Consider the following 25018-nt stretch of genomic DNA (forward strand, 5'->3'; position numbering starts at 1 on the left):
GGATTTTCCCGTTCATTGATCTCTGGGCGAGCGGGCGGCGGCGGTTTTACTAGCGGCGGGCGGCGTGTTTACGAGCGGGAGCGCGGGCAGCGTCGGGAACGCGGAAAGTACGTGTTTCTCCGTCCCTGGTTTTTAAAGGATGGAAAAAGGGGCGGAGAAATACGTACGCGCGGGGGTAAAGTGGTTAAAGGACTTACGAGCCCAAATTTTAAAAAAAAGTTGTGTACCTGTATGATTTTTGAAGACACGGAGGACGCCATCCACGCCCTCTGTGCAGTTCCGCCGGGTCTTCCCCAACCGGATCCCGACCTCACAGCCCGGGTTGGGCTCTCTTGCCTCCTCAAAAATGGTCGCCGGAGGAGGCCGCGTGAGCGCAGTCTGCACAGATGCGAGTGCAGCTGCGCAGCTCTAGGGCCCCCCGATCCACGCTACAGGAGACAGCCTGGCGCAACTGCACTGAGGGTGCGGATGGCATCCTCCGTGCCTTCAACCTTCAAAAATCATACAGGTACACAACTTTTTTTTTTTTTTTTAATTTGGGCTCGTAAGTCCTTTAAGGTGCGTACACACATCTGATTTTATGCCAGATTGCCATTCAAACTTTGTCATTCAAACAAAAAGTCGTTCAGACTCCTTGTACACACAGACGACAAAAGTTTGAAATGCTAATTACAGCTAATTTACATGTTTGGTCAATGGACTGGATAGAACAATGGACCAGGTCAAACGACTTAGACTTTCAAACAACAAGTCGTTTGATCATTTCATTATTTTGCAATAATAGACATTCAAACAACAAGCTGATTGTACACATGTATGGACCTGACTGTCGTTTGAACGTCCGTCGAACGGATCAGTCAAAACTGCTGCTATCAGCCTTACGATCGAACGTACACACACGTCCAACTGTCGTTTAAACGACCGGTTGTTATAACAAGTCGTTCAGAAATATCAGATGTGTGTACGTACCTTAAGGCTACTTACACACCAAGACGTTACATTTTAGGGGACGTTATGATCGCATAACGTGCCCCTAACGCAACGCATGGTGGTGTTGAAGTTGGACGTCAGATTGAGCCGCGTTATGCAGCTCTCAAAGCAGCCACTCCAGGTTAGTGATAGGAAGTCCGGATCTTATTAAAGATTCGGATCATTTGAATCGGATCGTTGAGAAGATCCGGATCTTTGAACCGAATCATTTGAATCATTTTACTAGGGAAGCAGACTGGGTGAAATGACTAGCATATGATGATACCACATAGACTGTATAACCCCCAATACCCCCCTATGGACTGTATATCCCAGGCCCCCATGCTGTCCCTTACATCATCCACACACCTATGGACTATATACCCCAACCCCCTTTATCCTTCCCTTATTCCCACAATCCCCCCCCCCCCCCCCTATGTTAATGTTTTGTTTTGCTTTGGCAATGCTAAATGTATTTGGTCCTGCCAATAAAGCTTATTTGGATTTGGCATGACAGGACTTTCCCTGCACTGTACATTCTGTATGTTCCTGTTTCTTCCAGACAGACATCCACTGTGAACCGAATCTTTCATTGTGATGATCCGGATGATTCGCCTAACAAAAAAGATCCGGATCAAATGAACGATTCGTTCATGATCCGGAGAACACTACAGTCCCACCAGGAGTCACCACAGTGCAGTGAATATTAATTAGCCATGTGGCTGGCCTCGGAGGAGGAGGGGAGACCTGCTCCAACATTACTGAGCATGTGCAAGCAGTCTAACGCTGCTTAGCCCAGTATAACGTACAGCATGCAGCACTTTGTTTAAACGTGCTGCGTTACTATGTAACGCAACGTGTGCACTGTGAACAGCCCATTGATTTATCCTTGCTGTGAGTTAGGCTGCGTTACTGGCTGCTGTAACGTGGGACTTTAACGTCCCACTGTGAAATCAGCCTAAAAGACATTCAGACAGTATTTGATGATCTTTACTGATGTCTTGTTTTTTGCTTTCAGTTTAACCAAAGACATGACGGGCAAAGATGACAGTTACAGAGGGCCGGCTGTGAGAGCGCTGTGTAAGATCACAGATGTACGTTGTGTTCCAGCCATCCTGCTTCTCTTTCCTCTAGATGAACAATGCTGTGGTGTAATAATGTGATGTCTGTGTTTGTACAGAGCACCATGCTGCAGGCCATTGAGCGTTACATGAAACAAGCCATCGTGGATAAGGTGCCCAGCGTCTCCAGCTCCGCCCTGGTCTCCTCTCTGGTGAGTGTCTCCGCTTCTTCCCCTCTGCTTTATGGATTTACAGACAGGATTCTGGTTTCCATTAACCAGCTGGGCATTACGAACGAGTACCGCCGTGCTGGATTGCTCAGGCCCTGGTGGGCCGATTTGCATAGTTTTTTTTTCCAAACACGCAGCTAGCACTTTGCTAGCTGCATATTTGTTCCGATCGCCGCCGATCTGCCACTACCCGCCGCGAAAGAGAGCCCCACCCCGCAGACCCTTTGCGTAGCCTGGCCAAGCTGCGCTATGGGGTGAATCGGGACTCCCCATGACGTCAATGACGTCAGTCTGATCGTCGCCATGGCGACGGGGGAAGCCCATACAGGAAATCCCGTTTAGAACGGGATTTCCTGTTGGGTATTTGCGATGGCGGCGATCGGAGGGGTGGGTGGGATAGCGAAGGGAGTGGGGAAGCATGTAGCTAGCGCTAGGCTAGCTACATGTTAAAAAAAAAAAAAATTAGCCAAAAAAAACCCTACTGTGGCCGTGTGCCGCATATAATCAGAACGCTAGGGAGGGTTAAAGTACACAACAAAAGAATTTATACGTACTTGGGCTTTCCTCCAGGCCCCTGTAGTCTGTGGGCTTCCTCAGTGCCCGTCCTGTCTGTTCTCTCGCTTTCATTCTCATTCACCTCCCAACCATCCACTATGCTCACTCCCTTGTATGCTGCGTGTCTTGTTTGCTGCGTGTCTCATGGTCAGCGCCAATTTAAAGATGGAGGGGACTTTTTTTTCTGAGGTGAGCTACAGCTGAACAGGACAACAGAGGGAGGAAAACAGATGGCGGACTGCATCAATGGAGAGTACATAATGTATTCACAGCTTGAGTTAGGGTCAGGTGCGCTTCTGTATTACCTGCACTAGCCTGGTGGGGGAGCTAGTTTAAAGGATACCCGAGGCGAAAATAAGCTAATGAAATAAAAAATTATATCTATCTTCCTTCTCCTAAAAATGACTTTTTAAGATATTCCACAGTTTTACTTTGTTTAAATTTACTTTTTAAGTTTGAACTGTTTTATTGTTTTTGCTCAATGACACATTCGTTGAAGTATGCCAGAGCTAAACTTTATGAACTATTGTCCCTTTTTATCTCTTTCCTGCACTCAGAAGCCATTTTTTGCTAGGAAAGTGTTTTATAGTTGGGATTTCTTAAATACCTGATATTTAACTCTTTGAGATAGAGAAAGAAAAAAAGGAACACAGCATAGTTATTTGTGTGCTAGGCACTGTACATACTCATGTCTATTTCATCATGTCACATGTCACCTCGGGTATTCTTTAAGTGGCAGATATTTCAGGTTTTGGTAGATGCTGGAAAAAAAGCCACCCTAAAGATCCTGATATGTTTCCAGTAGCTCCTTCTTGAAATCTCTTTGACAATTCATTTCCTATATCATTTCTCCTTCCCCTTAGCACCTCCTGAAGACCAGCTTTGATGTAGTGAAGCGCTGGGTGAATGAGGCCCAGGAAGCAGCCTCCAGTGATAATATCATGGTACAGGTAAGCGATCTATACATGAAAGTATGAATATCCTCCACTTTCTGGCATGTCGGTGACTATTCAGTAAAGAGACCTAGGGAAAGACTCCCCAACACTGCTACTGCCTATAGAGCGCGCCCCATTGGCAGCTCTGGCGCTTTGTCTGCCAGGAGAAAAGCGTGATATAAATGTTCTGTGTCTTGTGTTTCATACTAACATGCCATGATTTTATTCCCCACTCCCTCAGTATCACGCCCTGGGGCTGCTCTACCACGTCCGTAAAAACGACCGGCTCTCTGTCAACAAGATGCTGAGCAAGTTCATGCGCCATGGTCTGAAGTCTCCCTTTGCTTACTGTATGATGATCCGGGTGGCTAGTAAGCTGCTGGAGGAGGAGGATGGAAAGTAAGAGGCCCTGCCATGTGTGAACAGCTGTTTCATGTCAAAGACCAGTGCATAGATTGCAATCATTTTTTTTATTATCTCTTTCAGCCGAGACAGTCCTCTGTTTGATTTTATTGAGAGTTGTTTAAGAAACAAACATGAGATGGTTGTTTATGAGGCTGCGTCCGCCATTGTGAACCTGCCATCCTGCACCGCTAAAGAGCTGGCCCCTGCCGTGTCCGGTGAGTAACGGCTATAGAGGAGTTCCAATGTGTTAAGTCTCTGCAACACCTTGGTAAAGTAGTCAGCACCGATGGTTTTTAAAGAGAACCAGAGGCCACGAGAAAAAGATTTATACATACCTGGGGCTTCCTCCAGCCCCATCACCCTGGATTGCTCCCATGCCGCCTTTCTCCGCTACCTCTGTCCGCCCGTACCGGGTCCTGTCATTTCGACCAGTCAATGCAAGCACAGTGCGCTCCCTCTGTACTGTTCTGGCGCATGCGTACAGAGCCGGAGGGAGCCCCTGTGCATGCGGAAGACTGGCCACGTCCGGCGGAAGTGACTGGACCCGGCAATAGAGGCAGCGGAGGACGGCAGCGTGGGAGCGATCCAGGCTTATGAGGCTGGAGGAAGCTCCAGGTATGTATAACATCTTTTTTCATTTTTTTTTTTTAAGATAAGATTTTTATTGGGAATAAGTCACATAACATACATATCACATTTGCATATGACATCATATCTTGCAGATTTAACCACTTTGTCCTTTAATACAGTATATCTACGTCAGCTGTGGCTCTCTCCAAGCCACAGCGACGTAGATATACTGACCTGCTTGCAGCCCTGTTGTGCAGGGACAGGTGCGCTTCAGAGCGCACCTCCCGACACTAACAGCTGCAATACAAATTGGTGAAAGGGAAAATGTTCCCTTGTAGCCAATTAGTAACCCCTCCACGGATGAACGATCACCGCTGTAGCAAACAGCGTGATCATTCATCCCTCCCCTCCGTGGTCGGATCTGCTAAAAGAAAAGGATTAGAAAGCAGCCTGACTCACCTTTTCCTGTTCCAGCGACCAGCCTGCAGCCCAAGCCTCCGATCGCTGCTCTGCACGCAGCCCTGTGATGCTGAATAGCCGAGTCCCGGCTTGATGACGTCATCAAGCCGGGACCCGGTAACCGGCATCACAGGGCTGCGTGCAGAGCGGCGATCGGAGGCTTGGGCTGCAGGCTGATCGCTGGAATGAGATAAGGTGAGTCAGGCTGCTTTCTAATCCTTTTTTTTAACAGATCTGGCCACCGAGGGGGCTGCCTGGGTGGGGGGTGGGGCATCTGGCTGGCTCCTATGGGGGTGCGTGGACCCCTGGTGGGGGGTGGGGGGTAAAATGTGCAGCTGGGGGGGGGACAATAAAATAAGAGGGGGTACAATTTTATTTTATGTTTATAATTTTATACTGGGGGCAGATCTGGCTATAATGGTGGGGGGCCCTAATCTAGGGTGCACCCGCTAATCCTGAGGGCGCATCTGGCTATAATTGGGGACCACTATTCCTGGGGACACATATGGACACATGAGGGGCAGCAATCCTGGGGATACATCTATCTATCTATGCTGGGAGGTGCCAAACACAGAGGACACATTGGGCTATACTGGGGGTGACTGATATTGGGGACACATCTGGCTATAAGGGGGGGGGTCTGATACTCGGGACACATTTTGCTATTTATACTGGGGGACAGAATACTGGTTACATGTTTTTATCTTCTGTGGCACTTTTTATTTTTAAACTGGAATTGATAAAAACTGAGCAAAAATGCATTTTTTTAATTTTTCCCCTCTTTTTCCCATTAAAATGCATAGAAAACTTTTTTGGTCTAGGGACAAAATACCCGCCAATGAAAGTCTAGTTTGTCCTGAAAAAAACGATACCTAGATCATTTAGGTGTCGTGAGTAGGGATAAAGTTATGGCTGATTAAAAAGGGACACCGCTAAAGCGTCAAAACTGCTCTGGTCAATAAGGGGAAAACAAGGTCTGGATGCGAAGTGGTTAAAGTCAGATGTTACAAAGAAAACATATCATATCCCAATATTTTAGTTTTTACATAGAGTAATGACAAATATTGCTAAGCAGGTGCAGCCACCTGTACTATTATCTGGTGTAATATATGTAAGCATAATCTTGTCAGGCTTCGTCCCTTTAGGATAGGAAGTTCTTGTAAATAAAGATCAGGAGGTCGACCCATTAAGGTACATTTCGACCTCCTGCAAAAGATTATAGTTCAGGGTAGAAAGGTAACATTCACCAGATACGATTTTCCAAGCTTACTGTTGATATATAGAAAACCAACCTAGAAACATAACAAACTATTTACATAGTTGGGTCGCTCCCTAGTATGAACCCCTCTTCTCCTCTCTCCCCTCAGCTCCCACGTCACGTATGTTGATATACCACAAGAATATTGGTCATATCTCTAACCTCCCCAGATAGCCTCCTATCTTCTGTGTCAGGTACCAAGTGGTGTTCTGTAGAGGTGTCATGATAGCCACGATTTGCTCTCTAGAGCATTCCTTTTGGATATAGCTTCTCCATGTTTTAAAGAATTTCTTTACAGAGTGCTTTTTTTCTCGTTCTATATTTATACTCTCCATGTTTATCAAGAATCCAAGTCTCTCTTTAAAGAGAACCCGAGGTGGGTTTGAAGAATATTATCTGCATACAGAGGCTGGATCTGCCTATACAGCCCAGCCTCTGTTGCTATCCCAAACCCCCCCTAAGGTCCCCCTGCACTCTGCAATCCCTCATAAATCACAGCCACGCTGCTGACAAACAGCTTGTCAGAGCTGGCTGTGTTTATCTCCATAGTGTCAGTCTGCTGCTCTCCCCGCCTCCTGCAGAACTCCAGTCCCCGCCTGCATCCCTTCCCTCCCTGCTGATTGGAGGCAAGGGACGGGGGCAGGGACCAGAGCTATGCAGGAGGCGGGGGAGCAGCTGAGACTGACACTACAGATGTAAACACAGCCTCACAGCATGGCTGTGATTTATGAGGGATTACAGAGTGCAGGGGGCCTTAGTGGGATTTGGGATAGCAACAGAGGCTGGGCTGTATAGGCAGATCCAGCCTCTGTATGCAGATAACATTCTTTAAACACACCTCGGGTTCTCTTTAAGCATGGCTCTAGTTGGAGTTGTCGAAGAGAGCCAATGACGGAGGATCAACTTCTTGGTCGCCAGGAGAACTAGGTGTTCAAAACGTGTGATAGACTTTACTTGGTCGCCTTCCAAATAATCTGAGCTATGGAAGAGACAGTAGAACATGTTACACTCTCTTTTACAGCCTCCTGTTGAATGGATTAGTTCGAGGGAATCCTTCCACACTAATTGAATAGCGGGACATGTCCATAACATATGGTTTAAGTTTGGATCCAGCGAAGGACATTTAGGGCATTGTATTAAATCCCTCGTAGGATCCGGATGATTATAAGGGCCTTTTATGGGGAGATATGCCCTATGTATTATTTTAAGCTGCATCTCCCGCCAATCTGCACTTATTATATTACTCCTAGTTTTTCCCCAAGCATCTATAATAGATTCTTGGGTGTCTTCCAGTGATTTTTCCCCCAGTGCAGCCCATTTCAAAAAATGTGAGGTCAGGCCTTTTTTCCTAGACAGCTGTCTATCTCTGATAAAACAAAATATCCAAGATAGTGATTGTTTGGTGCTCAGGTTCGTCATCAAGTTATCAAAGGCTTGTACTCGCAAGAATTTGCCATGTCTCCCCAAAACTGTGGAACAGAGGCTTTGTATCTGGTTATAATAAAAGGCGTGCGGCTTTAAAAAGGGGTATTGCAAAACAGCTTCAGGATGGGTTTTGAGGGACCCATCTGGTCGAAGCAAGTGGGATAAATATTCCACACCCCGTGTTGCCCATGTCTGATATACTGGATGCAAGGCGCCTGGTAGAAAACCAGGGTTCCCTAAAAGGGGTGCTCTTGGAGACAAGGGACCAGGTAGACCAAATAATTTTCTAGTGTCTCTCCATGCTATAATAGTATCTCGCAATACTGCATTTTGTTTTATGAAAGTGGGTAACTGAGATAATTTAGTGTGTATAGCGCCTCCTAGCGACCAAGGAGCCACCATTTCCATTTCCAGGGAGTAGTTAGAATAAAAAGATGTGCCCCCCAACCAATCACGGGCATGGCGGATCAATGAGGCTAAATTGTACCCCCTCACGTCAGGAAAGTTAAAGCCTAGCATCTCCTTAGATTTTTTTAATTTGGCCAGGGAGATTCTAGGCTTACCATGTAACCATAGAAACTTTGTAAACGCAGACTCCAGCATTTGGACGTCTTTGTGACGTAGGAGTAATGGGACAGTTTGGAGTGGGTATAAGAGTCGAGCGAAGCTGATCATTTTAATAAGGTAGATTCTCCCAGTCAAAGAAAGGGGTAATGATTCCCACCTCCGCAGTTCCGCCTTGATTTTTTTCCAATATGGGGGTAAAATTTAGCCTGTATAGTTGTCCAATGTCTCTAGGAATGCAGATCCCTAAGTATTTCACATGGTTGAGAGCTTGTTTGAAACCTAATTCAGATATCCACCTTGCTTTAGAGGCTCTGGCTTGGCCTGACAAAAACATGATCTCACTCTTGTGGTAATTTATGACCAAGCCAGAAAAGGTTCCAAATCTTTTGATATGCGTCATTATATTTGCTAAGTCCCTCTCTGGGTTGGCCATAAAAAGCAAAATATCATCCGCGAACAAGGTGGTTTTTACCTGCTGTGATCCTACCGAAATTCCCTCAAATAAAGAAGAACACTGAAGGGAACGAGACAGGGGCTCCAAAGCCAGATTAAATAGAAGTGGTGACAAGGGACACCCCTGCCTCGTCCCCCTAGCTAGCGGAAAGCCCGGGCCCACTCCCCCTGCCAGTGATATCTTAGCCTCTGGAGACATATATACTGCTTTTATGTATGAGGAAAATTGCCCTTCAAAGCCGAAAGCCTTCAGAACTTTATGAAGCCAAGGCCACTCGATGCTATCGAAGGCCTTCTCAGCATCTAGTGCCAGGAAGGCCTCCGATCCCGTCCTCTTCCCCGACAGCCTGCAGTGCTCCAGTACAGATAAAACTTTTCTTACGTTTGCAACCGCACACCTGCCCTGGACAAAGCCCTTTTGGTTATCAAGTAGTAGGTTTGGAAGAAGTATCGCCAGTCTGTCTGCCATGATTTTGGACAGAAATTTAATATCCTGATTAAGGAGTGAAATTGGTCGGTATGAGGATGGATCAGTTATATCTTTGCCCGGTTTCGGGATAAGTTTAATATAAGCCAAGTTTGCGGTTGGCATTAGCCTTTGGGTCTTAATAATTACATTGTAAAGCGAGGCCAGACATGGCGATATTTCTTTCTTAAGGAGTCTAAAAAATTCAGGCGACAGCCCATCGGGCCCCGGTGCCTTTCCCAAATGCGAAAACTTTATTATTCCTTCAACCTCTCCCTGAGTTATTTCTGCGTTTAACATATTTATATCATCTTGTGAGAGGCGTGGCAGTTTAATTGTATTTAGGTATGCATTCATGTCGACTTCCTCACTTCCTCTAGATTGGTATAGTTTCTTATAATATTCAGTAAAGATATTGAGCACTTTTTCTTGCGTTGAGTGCAGTTTACCCTGTTGATCTTTTAAGGTTGGGGTCTGTGTGTTTGACCATTTTGGTCTAGTAAGATTAGCTAAGAGCTTTCCTGATTTATTAGCCAGTTTAAAATATCTTGCTGCTCTATAGGATCTGAATGTCTTATCATATCGTTCAAACCACAGATCGCTCTCATGTTTTGCATTCAGCCACCTTTCTCTGTGACATGTTGAAGGGTCATCTCTATATTTGATATAGGTTTGTCTGGCTTTACTACATTTTGTATTATAGTTGTCTAGTGCTTTCTTTTTGTAAGATTTAGTATAGGCTATGATTCTTCCCCTTAAGACCGCTTTCGCAGTTTCCCAGTATAAGACTGGGTCTCCTCTATGCTGACAGTTAGTGTCTTTATATTCCCACCACCAGTTAGTTAACAGAGTTGCAAATTGCTCGTCTTCACAGTGTTCTCCCCAGAATTTTTCTCCAGCTGGGTGGCATGAAAAAGTAGCCGGGTGGTTTGAAAAAGTAGCCGGGTGGGGCAATATGAGAGAATGCAGGGCCGGTGCTTCTGTGCACAACTCTGCTTACAGAATAGGAGGAGGTGAGCCGATGACAGCCGGGTGCTTGCAAAAACTAGCCGGGTGGAGCACCCGGCTAAAAGAGCCTGGGGAGAACACTGCTTCATATAGGTATCTTGGGAATCTCCAACCCTCCCAAGACCGTTTCACATATTTAAGATTAAAGGTGGCCCACACCGGAGCATGGTCTGATATGACTATTGCTTTAATATCTGCCGAATGTACTTTAGTGATTAGGTTGGGAGATGCTAAAATTAAGTCTATTCTCGAGTGAGATGCGTGTACTCCAGAGTAATGTGTGAAGTCTCGTTCAAAAGGGTGTAGGTGTCTCCAGATGTCAGACAATCCTGTTTCCAGAAGAAAGAGTTCTAGATTTTTGTCTTGTGAGCTATATTGTGGTGCATGTGAAGTTTTAAGTTGCCTATCTTCAGGGGAGGAGGGTACTGCGTTATAATCACCTGCAACTATTATCTGTGAAGTAACGGGAGCAGATTTAATTGCTGTTTTTAAAGTTTGAAAGAATGTAATATTTTCTGAGTTTGGTGCACATATCCCCCAAATGGTCAATGTTTGGTCACCCTGATTTAAATTCACCCTTAACCATCGCCCTTCAAGCATGTCTACTTCTTGGTCTATGACCTGTCCCTTGAAGTTTTTGTGGACCAGTATAATGACCCCCGCTTTTCTACCACATGAAGGAGAGCCGATGGCGTGTCCCACCCATAGTTTGGACATGAGTGATATTTCATTGGCTCGAAGGTGGGTTTCCTGCAGTATGGCGACGTCGACTTTCATTTTTTGTAAATGCCTAAGTACCTGTGTCCTTTTTTGGGGAGTGCGTAGGCCTCTAACATTCAAAGTAACTAGTTTTAAGTCACCCAAGGAGATAACAAAAGGCGATACCAAATCAGAGTTATATGACGTATCTTAGTAGGTGACAGAGAGTGTCCCAGCAGCACCCTCCACACCATCACGATGATAATAATATATATATGTGAGGGGCCAGGGGGGAGAGAGCACCCATTTAAAAATCCAACTTCCATTAGAGGTTCCCCAGGAGCGACCCTAACCCAGAAACCCAAACAAAACCAGCCCGTATGGCTAGCCTTAACCAGCCACCTGCACAGAGGGTCCCGCTGAAAATCACGGGTTCCAATATACAGCCGGCGAACACTTAAAATATACCAGTGGAGCACGTATATCACATAACATAAGGTATTAGACTTCCTTTTTTCCTGGCGTGCATATAGGCTTATCAGATCTAGCAAAAGACAATATGCACACAAGATTATTATGCCTATCCCATGTTGCAGTGTAACAAGCAGGATGTAGAGTAATCCTGCAGCATGTGAGCAGCAATTCGCCACCTCTACTAAACAGATGCAGATAGCATTTTTAAACTAAAAAGTTTTTCAGTGTAAATACTAATAAAAAGAAGAAGAAAAATGCAAAGTCATTCCAGATGTCCCCTTCTGGATTTCCACCTTTTGCAGGGGAAATACTAATTTGAAAATGATATAAAACTTATAGCATCTCCCTGTGATGTCATATGTTATCATCAATCGTCCCAGGCGGAGGATGACTGACTAGACTGCCTATTAGGAGATTCCAGCCGAGGCATGTCAGTTGAAGTGTTGTCAAGGTCTTGCTCTTGCCTTCGAGGCGAAGTAAACTCAGGTAGCAAGTTAGTAATATATTTTTCTGCCTCTTGAGGTGACAGGAATGACGTTGCCTTGCCAGCAGTGTCATAGATGAGAAGTGTAGCCGGATAATTGAGCGAAAAGCGAACACGCTTTTTAACCAACGATTGACAAGCTGGGTTGAAGGCTTTCCTAGCTTTATTCACCTCTACAGAATAGTCCGCGAACATTAAAAGTTTGTGGCCCTGATATTCCAGTTTTTTCTTATCTCTATAGGCTCTCATAAGTTCAGTTTTTTCTGAAAAATCTAAGTATCTTGCAATTACTGGTCTAGGCAGCTTGCATTCTGGGCGCACCGGTCCCACCCTGTGGGCACGCTCGACTTTAAATGTAACATTTAGCCCTAGTGCTTTTGGCAGTTCTGATGAACAAATTGTTGATAGTTCTGCTGGTTTTATAGCCTCTGGGAGTCCAATAATACGTAAATTGTTTCGTCTCGAGCGATTCTCGAGATCGTCCAACTTGTCAAATACAATGACTTGTTTATTACATGCAGTTTGGGCCAAGTTCTGGGCTTCCTCCACCTTATCTTCTATCGCACTGACACGCTTCTCTATGCCACTAGCCCGCTGCTCGACTGTCACTACACGAGCCTCAGTTCCCGCCAGCTCCTTCTTCAACTCAGCCATCTGCTGCCCTATCGTTTCCGAGATCATGGCGGAGAGTTCAGGTTTTAGCATGTCTACCATCTCTCTAGCCAGGATTTTGTAGTTTACCTGGGGTCTAAGGGCTTCTTCGCCGTCTGGGCTTGGCGAGGTCTCCAGCGGGATGTTTTCCGGCGCGGCCTCCTCTGCGATCTCCGCCATCTTGGTGGCAGTGCGGGCTGTTGCGTCCTTTGTCAGGCGCTGTTGTTTGCTGTCCCGCGGAGTGCGCAGTAGGTACCGGTCAATAGTGGCCGTGTCAGGGGGAGCTGTCATCCTCTCAAGGTCCCTCGGGAGATGCAATTAGGCTTTTGGGGAACTCAGTTTAGGTGGAGAGATCGGAGCTCACAGCTTATGCTGCCATCACGCCAGGCGCCGGAACCGGAAGTCCTCATCTTTTTTTCATTTTTTAGAGATCGTTCATCTCTGGTTCCCTTTAAAGAGGAACTAATGTAATTAAAAAAGTGCTTCATTTTTACAATTCTGTATACATGATTTAGTCAGTGTTTTCCCATTGTAAAATCTTTCCTCTCCCTGATTTACATTCGGACATCACATGGTGACATTCTTTACTGCTGGCAGGTGATGTCAATGGAAGGAGATGCTGCTTTCTTTTTTTGCCAGTTGTAAACAGCTGTTATTTCCCACAATCTAATGAGGTTCACAGACAAGAAACTGTCAGAATCATGGCCCTGACATCACACTGTGGGAGGGGTTTCACCACAATATCAGCCATACAGAGCCCCCGATCCTCCGTTTGAGAAAAGGAATAGATTTCTCATGGGAAAGGAGGTATCAGCTACTGATTGGGATGAAGTTTAATTATTGGGTACGGTTTCTCTTTAAGTGCTGCAGTTATAATCGATTAACCTGTGCTCTCCCTTTACCAGTAGTCTAAGTATGTACACCAAACACTGCAGAGATATGGAGCCTTAACATGCTCATACATTACTCCATTTGCAGCATAGATATCCAGCAGATTTGATCATAATGACTGACGGACCCCGCCTGGTCTCCCCCAACCCCCCTTTCCACTTTGAAATGTATCCCCCCCCCCCTCTCTCCCCCACAAGATCACCTATCAAGCAGCACAACTCCTCCAGTGTACCGAGTCTTCTCTACATCACAGGTGCCTGTACCACGTGACCCGGCGGCATGTGCAAGGTCACGCATGTGTCGCAATGGAGAGAAGATCTGAGACACTGGAGCTGGTGCTGGCAGACAGATGAGCCTGGGGGGTACACATTAAATTACTGGGGGTTGAAGCTGCACACATTACATGGGGAAGATCTTGGGACCCGGCAGACGGCGGTGCTCATATGGACAGGTAGTGTGTGGGCAGGTATCTATCTGAGGGTTGATCTGGTGGCCATCGAATAATATCTGACCACCTTTAGTCTGACTACTTTACCAATAATCTGTATGCATACACCAGACTCCATTGTAGTGCATTTTGCTGGTTCTGACTGCTTTGCCTGCCTCTTTCTGCAGTGTGTGTGTGTGTGTGTGTGTGTGTGTGTGTGTGTGTGTGTGTGTGTGTGTGTGTGTGTGTGTCAGTCAGTATGTCAGTATTACTTACATGTCTGTGATCTGTCCATTGCTTGTGTGTGTGTTAGTATTACTTACGTGTGTGTATGTGTTTTTCTGTGATCTGATCATTGCTCTAAGTGTAGACAGTAATATGTATTTTATGTATCACCTTGCTGATATCACTGCACATCTGAGTTTTGGTCTTTATTTTTATTCACTTGCCTGTTGTGTGTTTTAGTATTGCAGCTGTTCTGCAGTTCTCCCAAAGCTGCCCTTCGCTATGCCGCTGTGAGGACCCTCAATAAGGTAAGCTGCTTATTTCTGGTATTAATAGACAGTATATTGGACCTGATTTCAGATTGGCTCTGTTGGAGAATAAACAATCAGCTCTCAGACACACAGTAATCCAGAATAATGGTAACTGGAAGATCAAAAACTGGCTACAGCCTGCAGCACAAACTTGTATTAGTATAGGCTGCAACATTCTCATTGAAGTTACATCTGTGACTGCCCCCTTGCAGTATGTATTGTAGAATGTGGCACAGCCAAACAGCAAACACTGTTCTGCCCCTATAGTCTTCTATTTATTCCTTCAGGCCATGTAACTACATACAGCAGGGAGAGTTGGCAGTGCTTCCCAAAACAGGCTGCATCTGAATGACTAACAGTATTAAGTGTGCAGATCCAGGATACACAACTTGCCATCAAAACAGATGCACCAAATTAACATTAATGGAGGATGTTAGCTTCCAAAAACAATTTGCATGCAAAGTAAATGGTACTAGACACTTTCACCGCGATGAGGTCATCTTTCTGGAAGGGACCCTAGCCTAACCGATTACCAAACAAACAAACATAGTGTGAACATGGGGGCAGCTGGCCATAAAATGGTTTACACATGGTTTTAGGCAACAGGGACGAATTGGCAGCGCTCCTAAAACCAGGCCGCATCTGAAATGACTACCAACAGAGGCGTGCAGAGCCCCCTAGAGGCAAATAAATATTCAAAACAGACACTAAACTATGCACTAGATTTCTAAACACTGATTAAAAATGGAATGCAAACATGAAATAGCGAATGGATGCAGCTAGCCATAAAGTAAACTTACATGTGTAACCACATATATAAATAGAGAATTACTAAGCAGAAGCTTCATTTCAGAAGAAGCGAACATTTGGGAACATTTAATAGATGTATTAGGTGTAAGGACTGGAGGTGGGCTCTAGCATCCTGAAGATTACCCGTTAGTATAACTATTGAAATGCTGTCTTTGAACTCTTCACTAATGTTACTTTGTTCAATAGGTGGCCATGAAACACCCATCAGCTGTAACCGCCTGCAACCTGGACCTGGAGAATCTGGTGACCGACTCGAACCGCAGCATCGCCACCCTGGCCATCACCACCCTGCTGAAGACTGGCAGCGAGAGCAGCATCGACCGGCTCATGAAACAGATCTCCTCCTTCATGTCAGAAATCTCTGATGAGTTCAAGGTGTGGAGCATTGGAATTCATGCTTAGGAGGGAACTGAGCTCTGCTCTGTTTGTGGGGGAAGGGGGGTCCCAGGAGACGAACTGCAGAATAAGCTCTGTAGTGTGAGGACAGACCAGCCATTCAGGTTCAGCCCTACATTACAGCAGTCATATCGGCAGCACTGTGAAGTGTCATAGCAAGCCGGGGCACATTGAGAACACTACTTTGCTGTGAACGTTCTCTTTTAGCCAGATATGTCCAAAGAAGAATAAGGTTGAAGCTAACTTATTTTAATTTGGAGGCGATTACGAAACTAGTATTAAAAAATAGCCACCAGGTGGCGATCTTCACTAATTCTTTTTTTATTCAAAACAAATGGAGGCTTTTTGATCTCTTTTAGTGCTCTTTTCCACTGTGAAATGCGATTGAGTTACTATACTCAGTATAGTAAAGCTCAATCGCAGGATGACGATTGTGCTTGGACCAAAATTGCATCGCAATTGGATCACACTAATGGAAATTGCTGCTGCCGTTTCCATTAGTGTAATGTACCTTGCGTTTTGCTATCAGAATCAAAACGCAAATCGCAGGGTAGTGGAAACAGGCCCTCAGCCCCTTACACACTCCTAGGAGTTCTGGTTCACCATGAGCTTGCTGGGCAATCTGTGAAACTTTTTTTTTATGGAGATCGACTTGTGCTAGGTACACACGATGCGTTTTTTTGGTCAATTTTCTGTTCGATTGATTTTCGATTTGTTTTTCCGCTCGATTCTCTTATCTTTTCTTATCAATTTCCATTCACTTCTCTGAGAAATCAACCAGAAAAACGATCGGAAATAATATCGGACATGGCGGAAATTATCTATTGAACTATCTGTCTAACACAAAATTGTTTGGTGTGCTCGTAGCATTAGAATTTTTAGCTGAAAATGAAATTGCCCAAGTTACTTAGCTGGGGCACCTTCTGGGTCCATTCTGTCACCCCGCTCTGCTTGGCTCTTCCAGTGACACACTCGGAACATTGGTGTGCGCCTCCTCAAATTGAGCAGAAAGCAAAAAATTGCGACCATGCGTGCTTTTGGCCACGGGAACGCAATAGAGGAGGAGCATGTGCAGTGGGCAAAAACTCAGAGAAGAGACCCAGCACTGTCTTCAAATGTATTGCAAGCTCTTTATTTGTTTAAAGTGTAACTGTCAGGCATAAAATTAAAAATCAATTCTTTATTTTTATCTCTTAAGCAATAAGGATGCTAATCAGGCAATCCAAAAGTTAAAATCTCTATTACTTTTCTTGTTTATAAATGATCATTCCCCAGTTTACCTGACTCTTATTTGGTACATTGCCGCAAAAAGGAAGTTGCTGGGCATGCTGGGTTGTCCTTTTTTGCTTCTATAAATTAGTTAAGTCTGAGGGGAAATAAAGAAACAAAAAAAAGACAACCTAGCATGCCCAGCCACTTCCTTTGTGTGGCAACGTACCAAATAAGAGTCAGGTAAACTGGGGAATGATCATTTATAAACAAGAAAAGTACTGGTAATAGAGATTTTAACTTTTAGATTGCCTGATTAGCATCCTTATTACTTGTTTACCAGATAAAAATAAAGAATTGATTTTTGATTTTATATCCGACAGTTACTCTTTAACCTTCCTGGCGTTCGGGGTAAGCTGCGCAGGAGGCTTTCTCAGGCCCTGCTGGGCCGATTTGAATAATTTTTTTTTTGCTGAACGCAGCTAGCACTTTGCTAGCTGCGTCAGCACTTCGATCGCCGCCGCCCCGCGCTCGATCACCGCTATCCGCGTCACAAGACAGCCCCCCCCCCCCCCCCCCTAGACCCCTGCGCTGCCTGGCCTATCAGCGCCAGGCAGCGGCAAGGGGTGGATCGGGACTCCCTTAGACGTCACGACGTCCATGACGTCGGTGACGTCATCCCGCCCCGTCGCCATGGCGACGGGGGAAGCCCTCCAGGAAATCCCGTTCTTTGAACGGGATTTCCTGATCGCCTATCGCCGGAGGCGATCGGCGGGGCTGGGGGGATGCCGCTGAGCAGCGGCTATCATGTAGCGAGCCCTAGGCTCGCTACATGATTTAAAAAAAATAAAATAAAAAAAAGGCTGCGCTGCCCCCTGGCGGTTTTTAATAGACCGCCAGGAGGGTTAAAGCATCAAAAGGCATAAAAAAGGGCAAGTCTGTGCGATGTTTCGAGAGGAGCCTCCTCTCTTTCTCAAGCTGACAAGCCCTCTAAATACATACAACTTCAATCGGCTTTAAATAGTGCTTGCTCCACTAGGGAGCCATTCAAAATGGTCTGGATGCCCTGTCGTCAACCAATCAGGCTAAATTCCTACATGTAAACCCTCCCATCTGGTGGAGGACCTGATGGGGAACTGCATCTATTTTTATGCTCCAATCATTTTAAAATGGCCACTGGAGCACCGATCAATAAGGGCAGAGCATGTCCTAAATGAAAAAACGCACGCGGAACTCCGCATTGAAAATCCGCATGTGGTTAAATCAATGCGTATTCGTAAAATACCCGGAATCGTAAATCATCTAAGACATAGACGGTCCAATCCAATCGCCTATACCGGTCACGCATAAAACTTGCCTTTTCAGGCAAAAAAGTGTACATGCTCCTAACCTTTAATGGGTTGAATATAAACAATGCAGAATAGGAAAAATAATTTAAGAGAAGGGGAAAAAAACGAAAAAAAAACACCTTGCGCTCGGTGTCTGGCAGGCACCCAAAGCGGCGGCCAGACACCGAACGTCACAAAAACAAACAAACAAAAAAAGTAATAACATCTCACCCTCCCAGACTGGCTGCGGCGGCCAGTCTGGGCTGGCGAGAACATAAAAATACCAATCCTATCCCGACTGCTGTCCACATATAGTGGCCAGTTGGGAGAGAAACAGGTAAACAACAAAACGCCTACAAAATATTTAAAGGCCACATACTAGCGGTGGTCAATCCGGGATAGCCAACAAAAGAACAAAATGAAAATTTATATATAATGATAAACATAATTTAGAATATATGTAAAACAAGAAATTTGCCTTCTTATAACAAAAGGTATTAGCAATTATTCGGTCTGGAGTTGGCATTTTTGGGGACGTCAGGGTTCAATACTTAACTGACAATTCCTCCCAGAAGGTAAATGCATCCCCTCCCTTTTCAAAATCTTCATTGAGGCTCTGGCCACGTCCTTCTGTGTTGTCGCAGCCCACCCCCAGCTCGGCCTGATTGGTGGCTGCTGAGCTGTGGGCGGGGCGTGGAAACGCAGGCACAGGCTTCCGGAGAGCTTTGGCAGACTTGGGAAACATGGCTGTGGCTGCGTTCCCAAGGATGGGGGTGGAGACATGCTGCTGGAGCTAGAGAAGGCGAGCTATTGCTGTGTGTGTGTGTGTGTGAAATGTGTTTCTGGATCTATAACAGGTCATTAACCATTGTTGTGCTCCACAGGTAGTGGTTGTGCAAGCAATCAGTGCTCTCTGTCACAAGTATCCCCGCAAGCACTCTGTGATGATGAACTTCCTATTCACAATGCTCCGAGAAGAGGTAAGGACACACAGGCAGCTCCTGATTGGCTGTAGGATGTACATTTCATATTGGTATAGTGAAAGAACAACCCCCAACATCCCTCCCCATATATACCCTAGGATTCCTCAACTGTTGGGGGCATGTGACTCCCTCTCTCCCATCCAATGGCCCTGAGTGAATCGCCTACAATCCTTGCTGTTTGCATGGTGGCACTCCTTCCAAAGACTTGCATTGAAGTGACTGGGAATGCCAGACCACCTAACCATATAGCTGCCACCCTCTTTTAAAGGGAACCGAGCACCATTTATTGCACCCAGGGCATCTCAATAGCACATTAAAAATCCATGCAAACAATGTGGCCCATTAATGAAAAAACATCCATTTTACGTCTTCTTTTTACATTTAAAAGTTTAGCAGGGGCTTTTATTGTCATACTTCTGCAGGCGGCAAGGCCTGCCCGGCCACAGAAACTTTCAGGCAGATAAGGACTAATGTAATAATTTATTGAACACATTAGCAGAGAGTAAACAAACGCTTTCATCAGCAGGGGGTTTGGGGAGAGAGAGAACTCTGTGCTTTAGAGTTTAGTGAATTCACAGATGCCATTTTCACACCTGCCCCTGGATAAATAAGCAAATCTAGAAGGGGAGGGAAAACATGGCAGCTCTTATAGCGATTACAAACCAGGAGAAACTGCAGGAAAAACATGGCACTTGGGGACTGGAGTGAGTCACCTTTCCATCATTAGGAGTCTGTAGGAACAAGTCTACAGTGCCTTATGGTAAATCCAGCCCTGCCTGAGGGAGCTGGTTCTGATCCCTGTTGGGAAACATTTATTGAGCATGTGTACGGACCTTAAGGTATCCTGAGACCCTCAAAACCCACTCCACCCTAACTGCCCTAGACATCACTGTCTATCATTGGTCAGAATACTGCAAGCCCACCCCAGTGACCTATAGAAAAGAGAATTCTGAATGAAAGGTTTCACTAAAGGCAGCACCCCATTGCTGTATGAAACTAGAACACCCTTTGGCTGGTGTATATATTCCATATCATAATGAAAATGTTCTGTTCCAAATGACAGGGTGGATTTGAATACAAGCGGGCTATAGTGGATTGTATCATCAGCATCATTGAAGAGAATCCAGAGAGTAAAGAGACGGGGCTATCCCATCTGTGTGAGTTTATTGAGGACTGTGAGTTCACTGTCCTGGCTACCCGCATCCTCCACCTTCTGGGACAGGAGGGACCGCGAACCGCCAACCCATCCAAGTACATCCGATTCATCTACAATCGGGTGATCCTGGAGAACGAGGAGGTCCGAGCAGGTGAGTTATGCCTCCCATTGCTCTGTAAATTGATCCAGTTATACTTTAGATTGATCATCCTGATTGAATTGTATAGGTGCTGTGAGTGCTTTGGCCAAATTTGGTGCCCAAAATGAAGACGTGCTGCCCAGCATCCTGGTATTACTAAGGAGGTAAGGCTTTTTTTTTTCTTTTATATGACTTCACTTAAATCCTGAATCAGTCTACATAATAAATGTCAAACTGGTGCGGGCCAAATCGTGCCTGCAGTACTATTAAGTTTGGCAAGCAAGTGGTTTCCCCACTTTGCATTATATTTGGCCTGCAAGCACTTGAGCATTAAGCCTGTATGGCTTACAGCCACTAGACACAATGGAACTTGTATGGGGGAGGGAGGAGGCATTAGACACCAGGGACCTGTATAGGAGAGGGATGCCACTAGACAACAGTTTTAAAATTTTGTCCCACTGTGTATTTGAGTTTGACTCCCCCGGTCTACATCATGACTGCCTCTGATTTGGGTTATTATCAGATACCTTCTCAGAGTTGTCTTATCTAAAAGTCTTCTATGGATATCTTCTCTTTGGTCAGGGGCTGGGCCAAGGAGATCCGAGGACTGGGAAAACACGAGAGAGAAAACACCAGGAGCCAATACTGCAATGTGTCTACACACCAGGATAGATATATATTTATAAAGAAATTCACTCCCAATTTTCTGGTTGCATTAACCTGCAACCACCAAAAAGCCTTACGGAGGAATTCTTGCCCGGTTCGGCCTTGCGAGTATCCTCAGAGATCAAACTCCTGGTAGATAAGTAGATCCTAGGAGGTAAGAGCTACTCTAAAAATACAACCTCCCAACAGAGGTTTAATTAGTAAACAGTAAACAGTGGTGGAGGCACGAAAATAAAATATATAAAACCGTGAAAAGCAGTTTAAAAAGGAGAGGTATAGATCATAAAGCAGCCAATGTAACTGAAAATAATTTTTCAAAAATTTGTTGCACAAAAAGGTAAGTTCAGACAACGCGTTTCTCTGGCATTTCCCGCTTCATCAGGTCAATAAAACCATTAAAATTCCTGCTGGCCAGTATAGAGTAGACTCTAGTGCTGAGTCTATTTTTGGCCACCTCCAACACTGTACCTTCTATATGATTTTGTCATCTGGCTACCAAATTCTTTGTCCTGAGCAACTAGATGTCCCACTTGACTAAAGCTGCTGCTGATTACAATTAGTTGCTGTGGGTATTCTTGATGGTTTTTCCTCATTATATAGCTGAGTGTCACATTTGTTTGCTGTCATGCAGATGTATGATGGACGATGACAATGAAGTGAGAGACAGAGCCACGTTCTATCTGAACATCTTGGAACATAAACAGAAAGCACTCAACTCCACCTATATCCTTAATGGTATGTATATTCTGTGTCTGATATTAGCTTTCCTTCACTGATTTATGTAGGTTCCTGTGCAAGCAAATTCTTTTATGCCACTTGCGAACTTGTGATACGATCATTCTTTTCCATGTAGGGTTGACAGTGTCCATCCCTGGACTGGAGAGGGCGCTGCAGCAGTACACCCTAGACCCATCGGAGAAACCATTTGACTTCAAATCGGTTCCATTGGCTACAACGCCACTGGCTGAGCAGAGAGCAGGTACACTAGTGTACCTAGAGTACATTATATCAACAGTAGTGCAAATGTATTTTGTCTTATTAATTGTACCTTTTTTGTGTGTAGTTGAAAACCTGCCAGCAGCGGCGGCAGCTACAGTCCGACAGCCAGAGAAGGTTGTGTCCTCCAGACAAGAAATATTCCAAGGTGGGTGTGACTTTCATGTATGTACATGAGACAGTGTGGTGCTATTCTGTCACAAAAAGAGCTATGGCTAGAGATGCTCAATGAAAAGCTACTAATTCTGACTTTAAAGAGACTCTGAAGTCTCATAAGATTCACCTTTTTATTTTAAAAATCTTTTACATCATTCTCCTAACTAAATCGTCGCATCCCTGCAGCTGAACACTAAGTAAATCCCCCAAACTCCCCCCTAACTTCTTGGTTGTGGATTTTGCTGCCCCGGGAGGCAGAGCTTTCAGCCGCAGCTCTGCCTCCTTACGTGTCTATCAGCACGTATCTCCGCCTCTCCCCCGCCCCTCTCAGTGAAGGAAGACAGAGGGGTGGGCGGAGGCGGCAAACCGCGCTGACAGACGCTTGGTGAGGCAGAGCTGCTGCTGAAAGCTCTGCCTCTCACGGAAGCGCTCCCTGCAGTGTGCCCCAGGGAGTGTGGGGGGATTTAGTTAGATTTCAGATGCAGGGATGTAGCGTTTTTAGTTAGGGCAATAATGTAAAAGAGATTTTTGAAATAAAAATGTCAATTTTATAAGACTTTAAAGTCTCTTTAATGCAGCTTGGCCATGGACCAATCAAATTCAGGAGAAAAGCAAACTGATTGGCCCAATTCCAAGTTGCATTCAGTTTGCAAGGAAAACAGAGTTATTTGCATATCATTCACCATTTGTAGATATGGAGATAGCAGCATTAAAGGAGGGACTTAAGGTGCCCATATATTACTCAATATTGTGACCCAATTGACCTTCCAATTTGGTAATTTTATCAATAAAGCTGGCCACTAACGATCCAATTTCTGGTGAAAAATCGTTCGAGCAATCAGAAATTCTAATCGGAAGTGAAATGGCTCATTACTCCATCAACAAACCAGTCTTTGCTTCCTATCTATCACAACCAACAAGAAAATCCAAATTTTGGTTTTGACGAAAATCCAATTGGACTAATTGGAATAAAATCGTACGTAAGTGATTGTGCTCAACGGAGATTATTTACAACCAATCCGATCAGAATTTCTGATCACTCGGAACAATTTTTTTGCTAGACATTAGACCGGTAGTGGCCACCTTTAGGAAGAGAATCAGTTGCGCAAAATGGCTGCCCTATCGATCTTTTGTTCTAATCCAGGCTGAAAGCGGTTGAAAGGATTGGTTGGGAATGCTGGCAAATCTCGATTGGTAGCACAGTGGTAATGGCTTTGACCGGATGGACCCTTAGGATGATGCTCCCCCTCAGTGTATAAGTGTGTGTGTGTGTGTGTTCCCCTAAATCCCCACCCCCTGCATCACCGCGAGCACCTGTTCCATTTGACACTGGCGCATGTTGTGGCATCCCGTGGTACATACGCTTGCGGTGATGACGAACATCGGAGGAGGCCAGCATGGGGAGGACACTTATGCACTTGGGGGGGGCAGCCTGGCAGGACGATTTAGTGTATGAACAGGCAATAGTTCTCTCTCTGATCAGATCCAATCAGAGAGGGATCTGTCTAATGGTTGATCTAGCCTTACATCAAGTGATGTATGGCCACCTAAAGGGTACGAAAATGCATGCAATGATTGATGTCTGCAGGTATTGGGAAGCTATCCTTTAGTCTACAGTTGAGAGCTGTACAGACATGTCGCTAGGCTACGGTCACGTTGTGTTGATATGGAGGGGATGATGGATGCTGTCACAACACAATGGAGAGCGTGCGGGTGGGGTAAGGAGGGGAACATTGCATTCGGCCAAGGCGATCCTGGACTCCATATCCTTTGGCGACGCATTAGGGCGGCTGTACACAGGCCAGATTCTCTGCAGAGAGGGCCACATCTGCCCAGTTTAGAATAGTGTGTATATGCACCTTAACACTGGATACTTGTCAACAATGTAATTGATTAGAATGAAAACACTGAAAATGTTTTAACTTATCCACCAGGGGTTCCGACATTGAGACATCATATATATTTTAATTTTATTCCAGAACAACTTGCTGCTGTGCCAGAATTTAAAAGCCTGGGTGCGTTATTCAAGTCCTCTGCAGAGCCTGTTGCCCTCACAGAGTCCGAGACAGAATATGTGGTCAGATGCACAAAACACACTTTTGTTAATCACTTAGTGTTCCAGGTGAGATTGGATCTTTCAAGAAAGTAATTCAGCACATAATCCGCTTGTTAATTGTGTAAATGCTGCATGTTGTGGTTATCTCTGACGGGATCCATTCTCTTATTCAGTTTGATTGCACCAATACGTTAAATGATCAGATACTGGAGAACGTCACAGTACAGATGGAGCCTACGGAAGGATACGAGGTCCTCTCTTATGTCCCAGTGAAGAGTCTGTCCTACAACCAGCCGGGAACGTGCTACACCCTGGTCTCTATTCCTGAGGAGGATCCATCTGCATGTATGTGTTATCAACAACATGATTCTGCACACTAAAGTGTTCCTGATGTGACGTGATGAGATAGTCCTGTGTATGTACAGTACCAAGCATACAAATAACAGGCTGTGTTCCTTTTTTTTCTTTTTCTGCCTGAAAAAGCTTACCTCTAGCTATGTAGGGTGACAGTTTCTCTCCATTCAGGACCTAGTTGGACTATAGCCTCACTAATGAGGAATTATAGCAATAAAACTCTTGACACCTGGCAGAGAACAGCTT

At 45.2% G+C, this 25018-nt stretch overlaps 1 protein-coding gene across 1 annotated transcript in view; it reads left to right on the plus strand.

Annotated features, from left to right (window-relative positions):
- Window positions 1–25018, plus strand: part of COPG1 (COPI coat complex subunit gamma 1) — a 51442-nt gene that overhangs the window by 19068 nt on the left and 7356 nt on the right. Inside the window, exons 6-20 of the mRNA XM_068252701.1 lie at window positions 1988–2063; window positions 2150–2242; window positions 3679–3765; window positions 3992–4149; window positions 4237–4370; window positions 14453–14520; window positions 15520–15708; window positions 19151–19246; window positions 20313–20556; window positions 20633–20708; window positions 21842–21945; window positions 22064–22189; window positions 22274–22354; window positions 24342–24484; window positions 24592–24763. Coding sequence (XP_068108802.1) covers window positions 1988–2063; window positions 2150–2242; window positions 3679–3765; window positions 3992–4149; window positions 4237–4370; window positions 14453–14520; window positions 15520–15708; window positions 19151–19246; window positions 20313–20556; window positions 20633–20708; window positions 21842–21945; window positions 22064–22189; window positions 22274–22354; window positions 24342–24484; window positions 24592–24763 — 1847 coding nt within the window. The remainder of the gene's footprint in view (window positions 1–1987; window positions 2064–2149; window positions 2243–3678; window positions 3766–3991; window positions 4150–4236; window positions 4371–14452; window positions 14521–15519; window positions 15709–19150; window positions 19247–20312; window positions 20557–20632; window positions 20709–21841; window positions 21946–22063; window positions 22190–22273; window positions 22355–24341; window positions 24485–24591; window positions 24764–25018) is intronic.

This window comes from Hyperolius riggenbachi, chromosome 9, assembly GCF_040937935.1.
Source record: "Hyperolius riggenbachi isolate aHypRig1 chromosome 9, aHypRig1.pri, whole genome shotgun sequence".
Classification (NCBI taxonomy): domain Eukaryota; kingdom Metazoa; phylum Chordata; class Amphibia; order Anura; family Hyperoliidae; genus Hyperolius; species Hyperolius riggenbachi.